The 19057-nt window shown below is 38.2% G+C and overlaps 1 protein-coding gene across 1 annotated transcript in view; it reads right to left on the bottom strand.

Moving 5' to 3' along the window:
- LOC126336699 (transmembrane 9 superfamily member 3) overlaps window positions 1-19057 on the bottom strand; it is a 104768-nt gene that overhangs the window by 49465 nt on the left and 36246 nt on the right. Inside the window, exons 6-7 of the mRNA XM_050000654.1 lie at window positions 10623-10789; window positions 4006-4231 (exon numbers count right to left, since the gene is read on the bottom strand). Of these exons, the coding sequence (XP_049856611.1) occupies window positions 4006-4231; window positions 10623-10789 (393 nt within the window). The remainder of the gene's footprint in view (window positions 1-4005; window positions 4232-10622; window positions 10790-19057) is intronic.

Genomic DNA, 19057 nt, shown 5'->3' with positions numbered 1-19057 from the left:
TTCATGAGTAATTCTACAGCTGTAACTACAACATTACAGAAGCAAGAAAGACACAGAATAGAGAAATTTCTTTATAGTGTGTGATGTTAAAGCATCACATCATGTAGCAACAATTGAATGTCGCAATCATCTTGTGTACTAAAACAACAGAAAGATCCATAAAGTTATGACACTGCTATAAAGTGCATTTTCATAGATCAGGTCAGTTTAATGTACTACAAACAACATTTTTCAGACAGAAGGGTTGAAGGGGAAGAAAGAGGGATGAAGGAAAAGGACTGGAGATGTCTAGGAAAAGGGGTCAATGTTGGAAATATCACACAGAACCGTGGGTCCGTGGAGACTTACCAGATGGGATGAGAAGGAAAGACTGATTGTTGGGGACTGCACTGGATGAGATTTGAAAGCCTAAGAGCTTAAAAGTTGAAGACAGGGTAATATGCAAGACAGAGATTTCTGTTAAAATATTATGTATGCGTTAATAAGAGTGGAAAGGAAAGGTAAGTGCATTGCAAATAACAGAGGTGGGAAAGAAACAGAGAAAAATAGGCAGCTAAGAAAATGAAAGATGTAGACAACCTCCTTTAATGTGTGTGTTCCTTCGCTGCTTGATGAGTAGATGTTTTATTTATCCAATTACATTATATTGTCAAAAATTGATTGTTTTCATTGTTATACGAACAACATTACTTTGTTTGCTGTTTAAGAGGTTTGATTAGATTATTATTATTCAATGGTTGAACTAATTAATGTGTTCTGGTGACTCATTTCCGTAGTCTTCACAGATCTCGCCTTCCAGTAAATTAATATCCTGATTCTTTCAAAGAGTACTCATAGGATAGTTCTGGTAGAATATAAATAACCAAAAAGTGGAAGTACTGAGTTGTCAACAAGCACACACGAAAGAGAAAGAAAACTTGCCATCTTCCAGCAGCCATCCTTTCTCAAGCTACAGTACAAATACACACACAAAACACATGTGCCTGCACACCGCCACACCTGCACTCCTGTGTACATGCACGTGCCTCTGCCCCTACATAGTGTAAGCATGATGCACGATGTCATCCTTCAGTTCAGCACATGGGCTGGGCGGGGTGGGACCTGAGTCAAGTGGGGTGGGTAGAGTGAGAGAGAAGTGGGAAGTAGGAAGAGGGTTAGGGGGGTGGGTAGCTAGCAGCTCAGTAGTCAGTTTGTTGGCTAGAAATGCGGGAGAGCGGGGTAAGTGTATAAGCTAAGCATGTGATGCACGTGTGTGGAGCAAATATGACAACCAACCAGCTGTCCATCAGAATGAATGGTCACTGCCAAACTATGCCCAAAAACGAAGTTCACCACCTACTGGCTTAACATGCAGCTGAGCACAACATGCTCAATTCCAAAGGCTGCTTCACGACGCGGGCCATCTGGATCCTTCCCTCAATCACCAGCTTTTCTGAACTACCCAGATGGAAGTCATCCTTGCAATATATCCTTTGTTGGTAACCATCCTGACTTCAACCTCCATCAATCCACTGGCTACATACCATCCACCCAACACTTTCCCTTTGCTCTGTCCTATCACCCCCACCAAATTCATGTCTCCACATCACCTACACTGTGCGTCACTTCCCATCGGCTCTGGCACCACCTCTGCATCACAAGCCAACCACATACTCCTGCCAACCCTCCCTCCCTCCCTCATTCCTAACCAGTAAATTGCCTGCCTCCCACTAAGCCACTTGTTACCCACCTCCACTCTATCTTCCTGCCTCCCCCCTCCCCCCCCCCCCTCTACCCACCCCACCTGACACAGCCCCTACCACAATAAGTCCACCTATTGAACTGCAATCACAGCACTGTGTAGCCAGCCGATAGTGTGTGTGTGTGTGTGCGCATGTGTGTGTGCGCGTGTGCGCACACACATGCACATGCTCATAGGTGAGCATATAATAATCTAGGTCTAAAAAGAATTAATTCCAAAACTGAGAGCAATCATTTACAGCATTTCAGCCAGATACTTGTGAGATTCATCACAATGACCATTCTTTTGTTTGCTCTCCTGCTGTGCCAAATTCTTCAAATATTAACTAGTTCTGTTTTATTTTCTCTAAACTGCTGGAATACTATGCAGCAAATTCAAGCTGTGTTCAATAGTTTTGACTGTTGTTCATGATCATGAGTTTTGTCATTATCCAGAACATTACCTGGGTTCTGTGGCTACTTTTGGCATTATACATGTTGTGCACCAGACTCAAGGCTACAAAACAAATACCGTGAGAGGCTGCCACCACACAGGCATAACCACTCGCCTGGCATCTCTGAAGTTTCTAGCAGCTGCCACCAGATGGCACTCACAGACTTTTTTCTGCTTCCCCTATCAGAATATTTGTGTCTTGTGTTCATCTGCCAATAATGTGGAGAGCCACCAATGACAGTTCTGCAACCCATGGACTAAATTGTTTCTATCCTGTACTGCCAAACACAGAAATTCTTCCTCCAACAAGCACAAAACACTATGTGTCATAGACATTCAGATGTTTACAAGCAGTTAGACAACTCAGTTCAGTAACTGCAGCCAGATCAGTCCAGTTCTCCGAGGACAACCTTCTGATTTAGTAGTTGCTATTTACAGAGTAATAGGACAATCAAGAGTGTCTCCATTCACATGGGAAGTAGCAGAATATACAAAAATAGCTGTACTCCAGAGTGAACTGCATCTGAAAACAATAGTTCTAGTGGTAATACTGCAAACTGCCAACATTATTTAATCAAGCAATGGAAAATCCAGGATGGAATGTAACAATATTATGAGAGCGTTTGCATGAGTGAGTGCAAGTGTGTGTCTACTGCTGACTAAGGCAAACGGCCGAAAGCTTTAATTGTGAGAGTATTTTTGTTGCACCTATTTGCGAATCACCATCTCCGCAATATCATGAGTAGCAACTGTCTCATAATAACATTAATTAGATTTTTTTGTTTATACACCAAGTGCTACACAGCAATCTGTAGAAAAGTTAAGTACCATATTGTATCATAACTTAACAAATGTCAATGGTTAGTCCTTGTGGTGTTGCCACATTTCTGTTTATATTGTCCTATCAAAGCACGTGTTTACATAAGAATCAGTGTGCAATGGCTACCTTTAACGAACTATAGCAGTTTCCTGCTACTGTGGATGTCTGGACTGAATTAATATTCACATTTAGTTACAAAATTCTCAACAATACATAATAATGATACAAACACTGTCACATTTTGAGGGAAACTATTGCTGCTGGAAACACAACATTGAGTACAGTCTGCCACTTGCTGTCAGTAAAATTATAAAATATATAATATTCCTAGACAACAGACAAATGACAACTACTATATGATGTAAGTTGTATTCTGGATCTTCATTGCTCACTCTTGGTAGCAGTATTGCAATTTTTGTTTTCTAACAACGGAGACTATCATAGAACAGACTGAAAAGTAGGGTACACACCTTCACTTTGAAAATATGAGCTATAACATTTAATGACTACACTAACAAAATTTCGTAGTAATAGCTCATAAAAGTTACATGAACCTTGAGTTGTGAACGAATAATCAGTAATTCAAAATTAATTAAATATAATTCTTCCAAAAGATCCCACATTATAGTGTCTTCTCAAAAAAGATGAAAAGCAGTATTTTGAAAACATTAGAAAACACAGAAAATAACAAAAGAACTTTCAAGTACAACCATATCATCAGAAGGCAATAACACCCAAACCACATTATCAAATTCAGTTGGTTTACACACTAAACTTGGAATAAAAACAGATACTGCCTAGATGGTTATGATTTATTAAGCTTCTACAAACTCCAAAAACATCAAAAGAAATATTCAACTAAGAAAAGAGTGAAATTTTTAGACTTCTGAAGTATGTTACATCTGACATGTAACCCTTGGTCAGCAGCTTGTTAAATTAAAAGTATGCTTTAGTTCAAAATGTATTTATTAATTTATTAATACATAAATTGCTGAATTAACAGAAAGCTTACCATTGTCCCAAATGGAATGGCACGGGAAGCATGATAATAAATTGCAATAAAATTTATGAAAAATGCTGTGCCACACACAAGGGCTGGCAGCATAAATGCAGACAACAGCATTTGACGAATCCAAATTTTCCCTCCCATTCGAGCGTACAGACTTCCTCCAAAGTATCCATTCACAGGGGAAGTAGCAGCATATACAAAAATAGCTGTACTCAAGAGTGAACCACGTCTGAAAATTAAAATGTAACTATAAATGGTGAACAAACAACACTTATCCTTACAAAAGAGTGACTCATCAGAATCGTGCAACTACAATCTCCGTAAATGAAAAACTTACGTTAAGTGATCACTGTTTAGCGTACTTTAATCTTAATTCAGCAAAATAAGCAACAATTACAAACTGTAACAAATATGTTAAACTAATCAGGAACATGAAGCTAAAAGAAAAACTATATTCAACATTTTTAATTAGTTATATAATAATATAGCCAATGTGTATTATGGAGGTACACACAGATATTAAATAATATCACCATAATACAATAAACAACTAGAGGTTCGATTTATTGTTACTGTGAAGAAGAGGTTTTTTTTCAAAGCTATCCAAGACTGAGTCTTCCCACCAACACCAGATTTTCTGAATTGCGCAAATAGGAATTCTCCCAGCAACATGGCCTTGGTTCTCGTAATCCCCCTGGTTTCAGCCTTCACTAGGTTCTGTCCTCCACCTGCCTATCCTCGTCCCTTCACCCATTCCAGCTCTACAAGCACCTTCTATCCCACCAGCACACTTACATAGTCCTTCCCCTTCTCTACCTCTCTCCTCTCATTGTTGCCCTCCATCTACCCTCCCCCCAATGCAGCTTCCCAATGCTGCGCACCTAACAGCCTACTATCCTTTCCCCACCTAGTCCCTGCACACTCCCACAGGTAGCATTAGCATTCCCCCCCCCCCCACATCCACCCTTACCTGTTATGCTTTTCTCTCTCTGCCCCATACCTCTTCTATACCCCACTGCCACCCCATCAAATGTATCTTTCTGCCACTCATCACATCATGCCACCCCAGCAAACGTGCCTTTCTGCCACTCATCACATCATATGTGTTGAGTAACTATCTATCCTTTTCATAGTGTAGCCATTCCATCCTGGATTTCGCATTGTTAGATTTAGTTGACCATCATAGACTAACAGCTAATGGAATAACTTTTTTTGAGCTCAATGATTAGGAAATTCATTATTCATGGAAGACAAGTCAGTATGAAGAACACTGATTGTAGCAAGAATTTATGTCAGACATCAGTGCACAATCCACCGCAATTTTCAGCCTATATGGAACACAATGGCACCAAGTTAGCATTCACCAAATCAAACTGCAGTACCAGTTTATTGGAATTTTTACCTAAGCAATGATTTCAACACCAACCAATGCCGTGAACTTTAAGCAGCAGAAATAGCGCTCCATTTTGATGCAAATTTCTGTGAGATAAATTTAAGTAGTGGAGAATCTGAACTCTGGCACTAATAACTTTTCATAACTACACTAACCCATACCAGCTTCCTGAGACTAATTACCATTTCACTATTAGAAGAATAAGTTTGCTGGTCAATACTAACCACTGCTTAACAGGAATATTTTCCTACTACTCACTTCCCTTGACAAATCAGCACATCAAAATTCCTTATTCCTTGTTGCTCACATTGCGCAACATTCCCGAACATGAAACAATGAAGATTAACAATGTATTCATGACAACCATACATATGTCGTATACAGATGAAATTAAAATACAAGCTGAAATGTTGAACATAAACATATCAAACAAATCTCCAAGCAAACCAGTTATGCTAACCACCTCGGAACAAATCAGTGCTTACAGCAGAGGCAGTTGCCTTCATGTAAGTTTTCCACTTCCTGAGGCCACTATGACTCAATAAAATCCAGATCATAATTACATTGGAATCACTCCACATCCCATAGATAAGCACAACATTCATCTTAAGAACATAATGTCAAAGATCATCAAGTTACATGGTGTGGAACATTGGATGAAATTTCTCTGTATACCAGAGCATCAAGAATGATTATACAGATCTCCTCACCAAACAGGCACACTTCTGTCTACACATTTGATGCATTTCACCATATCCCTTAACACATGGAAAAAAAAGTGGGGCGAAACACAGTGACACAGAGGTTAACAGTACTATAATCTGCAATCTGGTCATATCAAATATCTTGTTTACGGCCTGGATACACAATTCCATCACAGTTAAATTACAATCGCTTCTTGTGAGCTGCATCACAGTTGGAAAGAAACTGTGAGCAAATTCTAAAACCAGTAACCCACCAATATCACCAATATCCCTGCATCACAAAATAGAAGAGGTGTAATGCAACACTTTTTTCCTTGGCCAATTAAATTTGAGAAATGCAGAATTTTCTGTAGGATATTGTGGAATATCCCAACTTCAGTCCCTATAGTTTCATAAAGTTCCAATAGGTGATGGCACTACACGTACCCTTCAAAATAGCATCTGCAGCAAACATGCATTCCAAGCAGAGAGCTATCATCATCTTTTGGCAGAAAACTGGAGCATCACATATATTCATAGATGGCTGAAGAATGTCTATGAAAATATGGCAGTGAACAAAAGCATAGTGAGTTGTCAGGTGAGGCATCTGTCATCATTGCAACCACGTTGCACAAACCTTCCCAATCTCTTGTGTACCAGATGGCCACTCACAGCTAACTCCTGCAATGTTGGAATGTGCAGACATTCTCAATGTGATTGAAGATCACTATCAAACACCTCACTGCTCAACTGGACATTTCTGTTTGTAGTGCTGACACGCACATACACCAGCTGGGATACACAAAGGTGTTTGCCCACTGGGTTCCTTACCACCTAACAGAAGACTATAAAGAGGAATGAAGGACCATCTGTGAAGAATTGCTTGTGGTTGCAAGGCTGATTGTGACAGTTTTTTGTCGAGCATCACAGGCACTGAAACATGGGTTCAACACTTTGTACCAGAAACAGAACAGCAATCCATAGAATGGTGCCACAACACCTCTCATCTGAAGAAAAAGTCAAAGCCACAACCTTGGCCAGTAGCATCAAGGCAACAGTCTTCTGGGACTCAGACGGGTTTATCCTGTTTGTTGTCCTCCCTCACAACGCAATGATCAATGCTGAAGTGTAATGTGCCATCCTTTGGAAACTGAAGAAACAGCTTCAGCATGTTTGTAACCACAAAAGTGCAAACAAGTCCGCACACCCAAGAGAAGCTCATAAAACTTCATTGGACTGTAAAACTTCATTGGACTGTTCCTCCCCATCCACCCTAAGACTGCATCTCCCATCTTCCGATTTCCACCCATTTATCGATTTGGCCCAAGGCTGCACTCCACAAAAAGCAATATGTAGATGACGATGAGGTTACTGATGCAACGAGATGTTGGCTCCAATGTCTACTAGTACGGTAATACCATGGAGGCCACATAGGTCCTCCAGCTAGATGTTGAAAAATGGGATTTTGTAGCCAAAAGAATGGGGAATAAGATGGCGTATTGGAATCCTGAATAAAACCAACCTGCTTCCAGGGAAGGAAAAAAAAAAGTGTTGCATTACTTACAGAACACATCTGGTACAACTTACAGTCTCACTGTGAACTATATTTAAGTATTAAAATGTGCAAATATAAAAGAGTGCAATTCCAAGAATGGCTTCTGTACTAACCCATACATATTGGTTGGTATTCCATCATCTTACATTTATGTTGCAATAAAATTTCAGAACAAATTATGTTATTTGTGCTATTCTATAGCTTTCTTCCAGAACAATAAAGAAATCGTACTTCCAGCCTGTTACCATGATGAGTTAAGAGGACATATTATTAGTTATTGTGTGCACTGTTATGTCCTTACCTGTTACAGCAAGTGGTGTGTTCAAGATAAACAATTTTGGGTGATGACTATATATATATATATATATATATATATGTGTATGTGCGGATGGATATGTGTGTGTGTGTGCGAGTGTACACCTGTCCTTTTTTTTTCCCCTAAGGGAAGTCTTTCCGCTCCCGGGATTGGAATGACTCCTTACCCTCTCCCTTAAAACCCACATCCTTTCATTTTTCCCTCTCCTTCCCTCTTTCCTGACGAAGCAACTGCCAGTTGCGAAAGCTTGTAATTCTGTGTGTGTGTTTGTGTGTTTTGTTCATGTGCCTGTCTGCCGGCGCTTTCCCGCTTGGTAAGTCTTGGAATCTTTGTTTTTAATATATATATATATATATATATATAAATAAAACAGAAAGAAACTTCCACATGGGAAAAATATATTAAAAACAAAGATTCCAAGACTTACCAAGCGGGAAAGCGCCGGCAGACAGGCACATGAACAAAACACACAAACACACACACAGAATTACGAGCTTTCGCAACTGGCAGTTGCTTCGTCAGGAAAGAGGGAAGGAGAGGGAAAAATGAAAGGATGTGGGTTTTAAGGGAGAGGGTAAGGAGTCATTCCAATCCCGGGAGCGGAAAGACTTCCCTTAGGGGAAAAAAAGGACAGGTGTACACTCGCACACACACACACACATATCCATCCGCACATACATACACAGACACAAGCAGACATATTTAAAGGCAAAGAGTTAAGGGCGCTCGTAATTCTGTGTGTGTGTTTGTGTGTTTTGTTCATGTGCCTGTCTGCCGGCGCTTTCCCGCTTGGCAAGTCTTGGAATCTTTGTTTTTAATATATATATACATATATATATATATATATATATATATATATATATATATATATATATATATATATATATATAAAAAACAAAGATTCCAAGACTTACCAAGCGGGAAAGCGCCGGCAGACAGGCACATGAACAAAACACACAAACACACACACAGAATTGCTAGCTTTCGCAACCGATGGTTGCTTCTTCAGGAAGGAGAGGGAAAGACGAAAGGATGTGGGTTTTAAGGGAGAGGGTAAGGAGTCATTCCAATCCCGGGAGCGGAAAGACTTCCCTTAGGGGAAAAAAAGGACAGATGTACACACACACACACACACACACACACACACACACACATCCATCCGCACATACACAGACACAAGCAGACACAAGCAGACATATATATATATATATATATATATATATATATAATAACAGCATCAGGGCATCACAAACTATAAACAAATGTGAATAAAAACAGGGTATCAAAAACTGATCTTCCACAACATCTCATGAGAGACCTGCATCTGTAATGGAAGACTTTTTAATTATTACATGTTCAAATTCAAATCACTACTTTCACAGCTTTGTCTCCCACACAACAGAGTAAACGAAAAATAAATTCATAACTTTGCATATTTTCCTCTAATATGACCATCTGTGCTGTAAAATACACATTTATAACTTCTCTGAGAGTAATGACTATTTTCATGTACGAGATATGGCAATGGTGGTCAAGCATTAAGTATCACATGAACAGCTGGAAGATATGAAGAAAAAACAAAATGAAAATTATGAGGTACTGTCAAACGGGGTGATTTCAGACGGTTTTGTCATTTTGATTGTAACTTTCATATATATTGTTAGATTAAATTGATTGTTATGGAAGTGGTAGGGTATATGTGTAACGAATACAGTATCTCATAACCAGAAAGTGTATGTGTAGGTATATTTATCTGAGGCAGTAAAATAAAGTGTCTGAAGTCACCCCATGGATTGGGGTGATTTCGGACACATGTTTTTTAAACCTCTGCCCGAAGTTTCAGTATATAAAGGGTGAATTCTGACAGTTACTGCCTTTTTTGTTAAATTCTACAGGCTTTTTATTTGACTTTGGTGGCATTTTACACATGGTGGAAGATTTTCCAGATTTGCCTTGATATTGTAGAAAAACATCTTAACAGTAACACTGAGACTGTTCGTCAATTATTCACCTAGGGAAACAAATGATGCAAAATAAAAGTTGTGGAAAGCAATAAATGCATTCATGCGCCTAAAATAACTGGCGCACGGACATTAAAATAAGTAACTCTGTTTTTATGCAGTGGCAAAGAGCAAATAAGCCATACTGTCCGAATTCACCCCAGTGTCCTAAATAACCCCGTTTGACGGGTGAAAAGGTTTGGGCAGAACATCATGTGCAGGGCAGTAGGTAATTAAGCTACTTAGTCTAAGTTCTCAACAATTTTAGCTGCCATAACAGTTTTATAGTGGAGACTGGCTACAGAAGTACTTAATTAAATGTTAACATATAAGACACTGCAATACAATGTTCTTCAAATCCTGCCCAGTTTAAAAACCAAAATAATACATAAACACAACACCAGAAATTAACAAATGCCTGCACTATCCTAAAAAATGCTATTTTTTGTTCAAAATTACAACTGAATGAGCGAAAATAATCTTGAAACTATTTTTTCTTCCTTCTGAAATGTAATATGACCAAGTATTTTTGGGACAGAGACAACTCTATACAAATTGTCTTTAAGGCATACTTTGACATAAAGGTTTGCATGTTATACATGTTTTTTTCAAATATATTCACCAACAGATTCATTCTCTATGAGCTATAAAAGGCACCAGATAATGTACTTACTCTGTATATAATTCACCCATGATTGCAAATATTATAACACTTAGTACCACTAGAGTAACTTGATGACCTGCACCTATTAGTGCAGAGAATAACATAGGATGTGAGGCAGGACGAAACACATCGCCATGCACTTGTTTCCACCCATATTCATCTCCCAAATCACGTTCCTGAAACAAACAAATTTATAAAAGTAAAGTAACACTGTTTGCCATTTGGGCAACCATTTTGGAACTACATTCATCTCCATTTGCTTTAACCATTTGCCATTTGGGACAAACTGTTCATATAATTCTTTAACTACAGAAAAGACCACAGCACACTTATAGTGGGTCATGGCTAAAATCTGTTTGAGAAACATTGTGAATAATTATTTTACTGCAACATGATCTGCAGCTGATAAAATTTTTGTATGAATCAATACTGCCAGTAACTGTCAACATTTTGTTTACGAGCGTGGTTTGAAAATTTCTCGGAATCACCATGAGAGGTTAGTGCTAGTGCAACGAGTTGTTCACGTGATATTCATTGGACTGTTGCCTGTAAACATGTTTCACGTCAGTGCTCTTGGGAGAGAGTTGTGGCAGTAATTTGGCTCTGCTGTTGTTACCCACGTAGTGATTTGCAGCAATGGGGAAGGGGGGGGGGGGGGGGGAATCGTGATTTGACCAGGTATTAAGTACTTCGTATATTCAACTGTTGCAAACTGAACAAATGAATTTAAACTTGGTCGGGAGAGTTTAGACGATTCGCACAGTGGTCGGCCTTCAGATGTGTCACTACTCCAGAAGTCATTGCAAAAGTGCACAAAATGGTCATGGAGGATCGTCGACTGAAAGTGCATGAAATTGCTCAAGCTTGGCAGATGTCATCTGAAAATGTATATCACATTTTAAGTGAAGAATTATAAATGAAAAAATTATCTGCAAGATGGGTGGCACGACCCTTGACGCTGGATCAAGAACGCATGAGAATGAATGTATCAGAACAATGTTTGGCTCATTTTGGGAGAAATGATCAATACTTTTTGCACCAGTTTGTGAGCACAGATGAAACTTGGGTGCACTACGACACCCCAGAGACAAAACAGTCAAAGCAGTGGAAACATGCCGATTCTCTGCCGCCAAAAAAAGCAAAGACAATTCCTTTAGTGGGAAAGGTCACAGCATCAGTGTTCTGGGACACGAAGGGGATTCTGTTTGTAGATTATCTCCCCACTGGGCAAACAATTACTGGTGAATAATATGCTAACCTCCTGGACAAATTGCAACAAAAGATACGTGAAAAAAGGCCAGGTTTAGCAAGGAAGAAAGTCATCTTCCATCAAGACAATGCGCGCCTGCACACACATGCCATCACCATGCCGAAATTGCAAGAACTAAGGTATGAATTGTTGCCACACCTGCCATATTCACCTGATATGGCTCTGTCAGACTTCCATCTCTTCCCAAAACCGAAAATTTTTCTTTGTGATGAAGATTCACTTCAAACAAAGAATTTATAGCTGGAGTTGACAACTATTTTGCAGGCCTGGAGGAAACTCATTTTTGAGATGGGATCAAAGAACTGCAACATTGTTGGACCAAGTGCATTAATCTATGATGAGACTAAATTGAAAAATAAAAAAAAGTTTCAGTGATGTAAGTACTTTTTTCTATTCCATTCCGAGAACTTTTCAAACCACTCTCATATTTTTTTTTTAATCACAGTACAATTTTCATGCACCTAAGTAAAATTAAAATTGACAATCCTGCAATCAAAAATTATATTTAGGTACTCGAAAATAACCTAACCACTAAAATTATACATTGGTACACATATAGTACACAAAAGGCATGGCAACTGGTGAAGAGCTGAACACATTAAACTAACTGAAGTGGCACAGTCATTAAGATACTGGATTCTAATTCAGAAGGATATGGGACATATCCCTATCCCATAATTTCTCTACAATTTCTTTGGCAAATTCCACATGTTGTTGCCTTCTCATACTTGATCAATGGAGCAAGTGCACCATCTCTGATGATTCTATCATTGATGGGATGTTCAATGAACAGTCAACCAAATGTGCTTTTGTAATTTCAAACTGATAACCAAAGATAAAAGATGATTCTAACTGAAGATGTCAGTGATATCAATTAGTGGATAGATAATGTAAATTTGGCAATTTTATTGAATTACAGCCATGTTAAGCATAAAGTTCTTCGGGGGAGAGGAACACTTATCATCAATAGCTGAGTGTATCTTTAGCAACTGCCTGATAATCTTGAAAGGTCTGTGCCCTTTTTTTTGCTTTCTACACATTTCATTTTTAAACCTCTTCATGCCCCCGTCATTCATTTCCAGAATTTTCAGCAGAGCAGCAATAAGAAGCTGCTTCATACGATTATACATTATACATAAATTATACATTTTTATAAGCTATTTTCATATGCTATAGCCAATAATGTTATAAACAGAATAATTTCCTCTAATATGCATTGCAGTAACCATTTCTCATTAAAATTTCTTTAGTTAACTAATCATCTTTTGACACATTTGCATTTACGATTTAATCAAGAAACTGCACAGAAGACAGTTCCAAAGCTTGTAAACTCTGTCTGCTAAAGTTGCCCATGGACGAGACAGCTTTTTGGGTTTCTAGATGCGTCACTGTTTTACATGTACATAATATGGCTGGCTTTTTGAATTGTGTGTATGAATAATGCGATATTTCAAACATAATTTGTTTATTATGTACAATGAGCTGCCAAGGTAATGCATTATTACTTGAAGATTAACAATACTTTATGGATAATAATAATTACATTTGAGTATTCTAACTTCCATTCAACTGTGCTTCGTAATGATGTCTTGTGAAACAAAGAATCAATTTCAAATATACATTTTTAATTCATATGTTAATATGTTGTACTGAGTAAGGTTGCACAGTGGGTAAGAAATGGAATCTCAATTGGGAAGAGCTGCTTTTAATTCCTGTGCAGCCATCCTAACAGACTTCCCCTGAATCACTTCATGTGAATGGGAAGGGAATTCCTTAAACAGCCTGAACACTTGTTTCTCACACTGCCACTCACATGAGTTAAGGCTCAACAGACCACAAACTTTCTAGATTTCTTCAACATTTGTCACATAAAAACACTGCAAAGGAAATTTTGAACATGGCTGTCTTACAGCAACCATAAATAAGTTTCAACAGAGAAATCATACAGCCAACCGACTGCAAATAATTAATTATTGACTTTGTTTTCAATACTTCAAAGAAAGTCTTTGTCAGAATGAAATTTTAACAACCCTATACCGTATTTACTCGAATCTAAGCCGCACCTGAAAAATGAGACTCAAAATCAAGGGGGAAAAAAAAAAAATTCCCGAATCTAAGCCGCACCTGAAATTTGAGACTTAAAATTCAAGGGGAGACAAAAGTTTCAGGCCGCACCTCCAAATTGAAACAAAGTTGGTCCATAGTGATATGAGACACAATTTAGGTCGAATGAATGACGATACAGCTACAGTAGTTTGGTTCGTGTCGTAAGCTTAACAGTTAAGCTTTACCAGGTAGCCATTCCTATGTGTCAGGCACTCCGTCCGTATTTATACGGGTACCCTTCCTTTTTCACGTGCTTCATCTGGTTTGAACTGATTGCTTATTTTTCTTTGAACTGATAAGTGCCGTTCTCTTTGTTATAGGTGTTTACGTCACTCTAAGCTGAAAATGCATCATTGTACTGTGTCATGCATTGTTTGTCGCATTCTGATAATGAGTGTTTATGACCTGCCTAGCTTGCTTTTGTGCGCGCTACCACAGTTAAAAAAAAAAAAAAAGGAGGGAGAGAGAGAGAGAGAGAGAGAGAGAGAGAGAGAGAGAGAGAGAGAGAGAGAGAAGGGAATCATCTCATTAGCAAATCAATGGCAAGGGACTGCTATTTGTTTTCTTTGCTGCTTTCGGTAATGATCAACAAGAACCAAATAATAGACTGCATATGATAGAAGATGTTCTGAATGAGAGTTTAGCGAAAATTTTTCTCCGTTTGAAAATCTTTGCAAACGCCTATTTCATACATTACATTCTGCACAGAAATTAGAGTCGTCTTAGATTTAAAAATCTAGTCAATTGCCGTGCTTCATTTCTGACTGAATCACTATTAGGCATAAGAATAATATGAATATAAACATGACACGATATGTATATCCTTTCACGTTTGCTGTTGTCTCACTCTAGTTTCGTAGTTTATTAGGCAGACAGGATTTAAATCAGATAACAGCAAACACGAAAGAATACATGGCAAAATGTTTATATATTCTTTTTATTCTTATGGTGAAGAGAATACTGCATGTGATTCACACTTCATAAAAGTTCCTATTTGCAACCATCTCTTGTCTGTAGGAAAAAATTCAGAACGTAGAGTTGGCCATATTGACAAACATGCCAAACAGTCTCGCCAGTCGGATTTTCATAGTACACTGAAATGGCGCCACATTCAAAGATGAACAATACGGAATTTGTATTTAGTTCGTTGGATAATGTATGAAAATGCAATGGTCGAAACTCGGGGCGGAGAAAAAAAGCTCCTCTTCCGCCTTTTTTTTTAATTTATTTACTGACGCAGAGGTTTTGGCTCCAGTATTTATCTTTGTGTCTGCAAAGCATGCCTGTGTAGCGCCACATATATTCGACGGCAGAAGTTAGTTGTGGCAGCACCTACCAACATTTTTCAGAACTTCCGCTTACTTTGCACTCTATTCTAAGACACAAGCGGTTTTTTGGATCACAAAAACCGGAAAAAAGTGCGGCTTAGATTCGAGTAAATATGGTAAATACATAGAAAGATAAGTTAGACACAAACAATAACAAAGATGAAAATGTCATAACATAAAAGTGACTTACATAGAGTTATACTGCAAGCAGGCTATAGTCAAAATTATGAGCAGACTTGCTCACATGAAAAATTAAAAATGTTCCAGTGTTTGGTACAAACACGTTGCAACAAACAACCTCAGACTAATGGGCCCAAGACTCAAATTGCTGCCTCGAAAACAGGATACGAGTTGCACCACCTACTGGGCACAGACAGTGACATAAGCCAGTTTGAGACATTACAACAGAAATAATCAAATTAAACAACAGTTGTTACTATAGGTTATCTGTCTTGAGCTGACTGCAATGTAATTAAAAATAATTATACCAGATGTGTTTCGCTTTTATTTACAAAGCATCTTCTGTGGTATTGTTTTTTTACGTAGTCTGCACCTTGCCCTCTCGCTTGCAGTGGTTGGTGTTGACAGGCTTCATTCCACATCTGCAGTTTTTGGCATTCTGCATTAATTCCTGCACTGCACTATTTATAATTGACTTTTAAGAAAGTCAATCATAAATAGTGCAGTGCAGGAATTAACGCAAAATTCCAAAAACTGCAGATGTGAAATGAAGATTGTCGACACCAACCACTGCTAGCAAGAGGGCAAGGGGCAGACTACGTAAAGAAACACCAATACCACAGAAGATGCTTTGTAAATAAAAGCAAAACACGTCTGGTGTCATTATTTTTAATTATATTGCAGTCAGCTCAAGACAGAAAACCTATAATAATAGATGTTAACAGCTGCTGCAAAGATGGCTACGCACAACAAATGTATTAAACAACAGTTAATTATAAAAAACAAAAATCCAAGGATGAGAGCTTAACAAATATTTGAAAGTAAAAATTAGTCAAGGAAATCAAGTATAACCGGAGCCATCTATTACACTTTACAGAAATGACCATTACAGATGGTACAGAATATTTACACAAACAGTCTGTGCAAAGGAAACTACAGTAGTACATATCTATATAGGATTTGGGGGGGGGGGGGGGGGGGGAAGGGATTCTCGATTTTTTAAGCAGTGGATTAAAGCCTTTGAAAAATATTTTTTTACATAACTGTAACTGGTTGTTGAAGATGAGGCCATCATTCTTAGAAATATGCTTGAAAATCTCCAGCTCTGAGTATGTTGAGACCGCAACCTTTCTTTTCTCTATGTAAAATTGAAAACTCTGAACTGTTTACAGGAACAACTGTGGACTTGAGATTGTGAATAAACTAAAGTTTCCTTCCTGCATATAAATATTCTGTAATATCCTGTCTTTATATAATGGTCATTTCTGTAAAGCCTAATAGACATCTCTCACTTGTACTTCATTTACTTGACTACTTTGTACTTTCAAAAATTCATTTTGTTTTTATAATTAACTGCTGTTTAATTTGATTATTCCTGTTGTAATGTCTCAAACTGACGTATGTCTATGTCCATGCCCAGTACACGGCGTAACTTGTACCCTGTTTTCATGGAAGCAATATAAGCCACTAGACCAATCAGTCCGATTTGTTTGTTACAAGGTATATGTACCAAATGCTGGAACATTTTTAATTTTCCGTTTTGAGCTTCAGCATGTCTGCTCATAATTTTGACTACTGCCTCCTTGCAATGTAACTTTATGTAAGTAACCTTTATGTTGTAACATTTTCATCTTTGCTAATGTTTCTGTCAAACTTATTTTTCTGTGTGTTTATAGGGTTATTGAATTTTTGTTCTGACAAAGACAGCCTTAGAGGTGTCAAAACCTAGGTCAATGTATTAACCGGTTGACTATGTTATTTCTCTGTTGAATATTACAAATATACATTGTATATTTAAGATTTTTGACAAGAAGTGATGTTATCAAAACTGAATGACATTCAGGCTTTTTTCCTTGAAACCCAATTTCAGAGCCAGCCACTGTGGTCGAGTGGTTCTAGGTGCTTTAATCTGGAACCGCGCTGCTGCTATGGTCGCAGGTTCAAATCCTGCCTCGGGCATGGATGTGTGTGATGTTCTTAGGTTAGTTAGGTTTAAGTAGTTCTAAGTCTAGGGAACTGATGACCTCAGATGTTAAGCCCCATAGTGCTTAGAGCCATTTGATTTGAACCCATTTTCAGGGTTTCTTCACACTTTTATGGTTTCTTAACCACTGTTTCCACAATACAAATTTATGTATTAAATTTCAGGCACCAGGCTTGCTTTAAGAAGGCTCTTGTATAGGATACTGGGGAGAGCCATAATGATTTTGAGGAGACATTTTATTTTTTTTAAATTACGATGGCCACACTGCCACGCCTTAGTCAGTCACTTACAACTCAACCTACAGTCTTCTTTTGGAAAAGAGTTGCATAGGTGGAGTGTTAACACAGTTTTAGCTCCATTCACAGCATATCTCCTAAGTATGTGGGTGTAGTTTCAATACAGTAATTGCTTAACCTCAACACAAAAAAGGCATCTTCCTTTTCCCCAAGGTTGCTACAAAAAATGAAAATAGACTATGAGATAATCAGTTGCTTGAAATGACTATTATTTAGCAATCCAATAACTCTGTCTTTCTAATACCTGCTGTAATGCTGTGCCCAAAATTTAGCAGGCCCAGTGAATTTGTCCTTATTTTGTTTTTCTAATGCCAGGATTTATCCATTTTTCAACAGCAGCGGCATTATATAGGGTGTCTGAAAATGTATGTCGCGGTTTTTAGGCCTTGTAAAGTTGATTACACTCAACTTACAATTATAGATAATACATCAAATGAAAGAGCAAGTTGAACAGTTTTTCTAAGAAGTATTCAATGTGAGTACCCTTTGTCACACAAAACACACCAAGTCAATAGGCAAGTTGTTTCCAAATCTTGATCAGTGGATCTGGAGTAATTACTGCAACAACAGTTCTAATCCCATTTCGTAAGTCAAGCAGATCAGCTCATAGCAGATGGCTGCCATCCGGCCCCTTCCAGCCAATCCAGTGGTCACGTACAAGATTGTCTAACCAATCACATACTGAGTTATGCCAGTGTGGTGGTGCAACATCTTGCTGCCAAATAAAGTTCTATGACTCAGTTTCTTCTAATTGAAGAAGGGGCCACATTTTTAATGCATCAAGATAAGAAACACCAGTTACTGTTGCTTCACCAAAAAAGGAAGGCCCATAACTTTCCCCCGGATGGTGGCACAAAAGAACATTCAATTTAAGGGAGTCTCACTGCAACTCTATCATGTCATGGGGATTTGCACATTATGTGTGCTCACATTTCCATTTAGGCGAAAAATAGGCTCATCACTGAAGCTGACAAAATCTAGAAAATCATCATCATAAAGCAACATTTCATTTGCAAAACTGGCATGTAAACCATAGTCTGCAGGCTTCAGAGCTTTTAATCACTGCAAAAGATAAGGATGTATTAGTAAGTGTCTCCTTAAAAGTTTCCACACAGACGTAACTGTAATTGTTAATGCACAATTAGTCTTCCAAACTGATTTCTTAGGGATGCATGTGAAATACACACTAAATTATTTAACACATTCTTCAGTAACTCTCAGTCATCTCCTACTCTTCCCTTTGCACAAACAGCTCGTGTCTTCAAACTGATCATATCATC

This window comes from Schistocerca gregaria, chromosome 2 (assembly GCF_023897955.1).
Source record: "Schistocerca gregaria isolate iqSchGreg1 chromosome 2, iqSchGreg1.2, whole genome shotgun sequence".
Lineage (NCBI taxonomy): Eukaryota > Metazoa > Arthropoda > Insecta > Orthoptera > Acrididae > Schistocerca > Schistocerca gregaria.
This window is presented reverse-complemented; position numbering and strand designations above follow the sequence as displayed.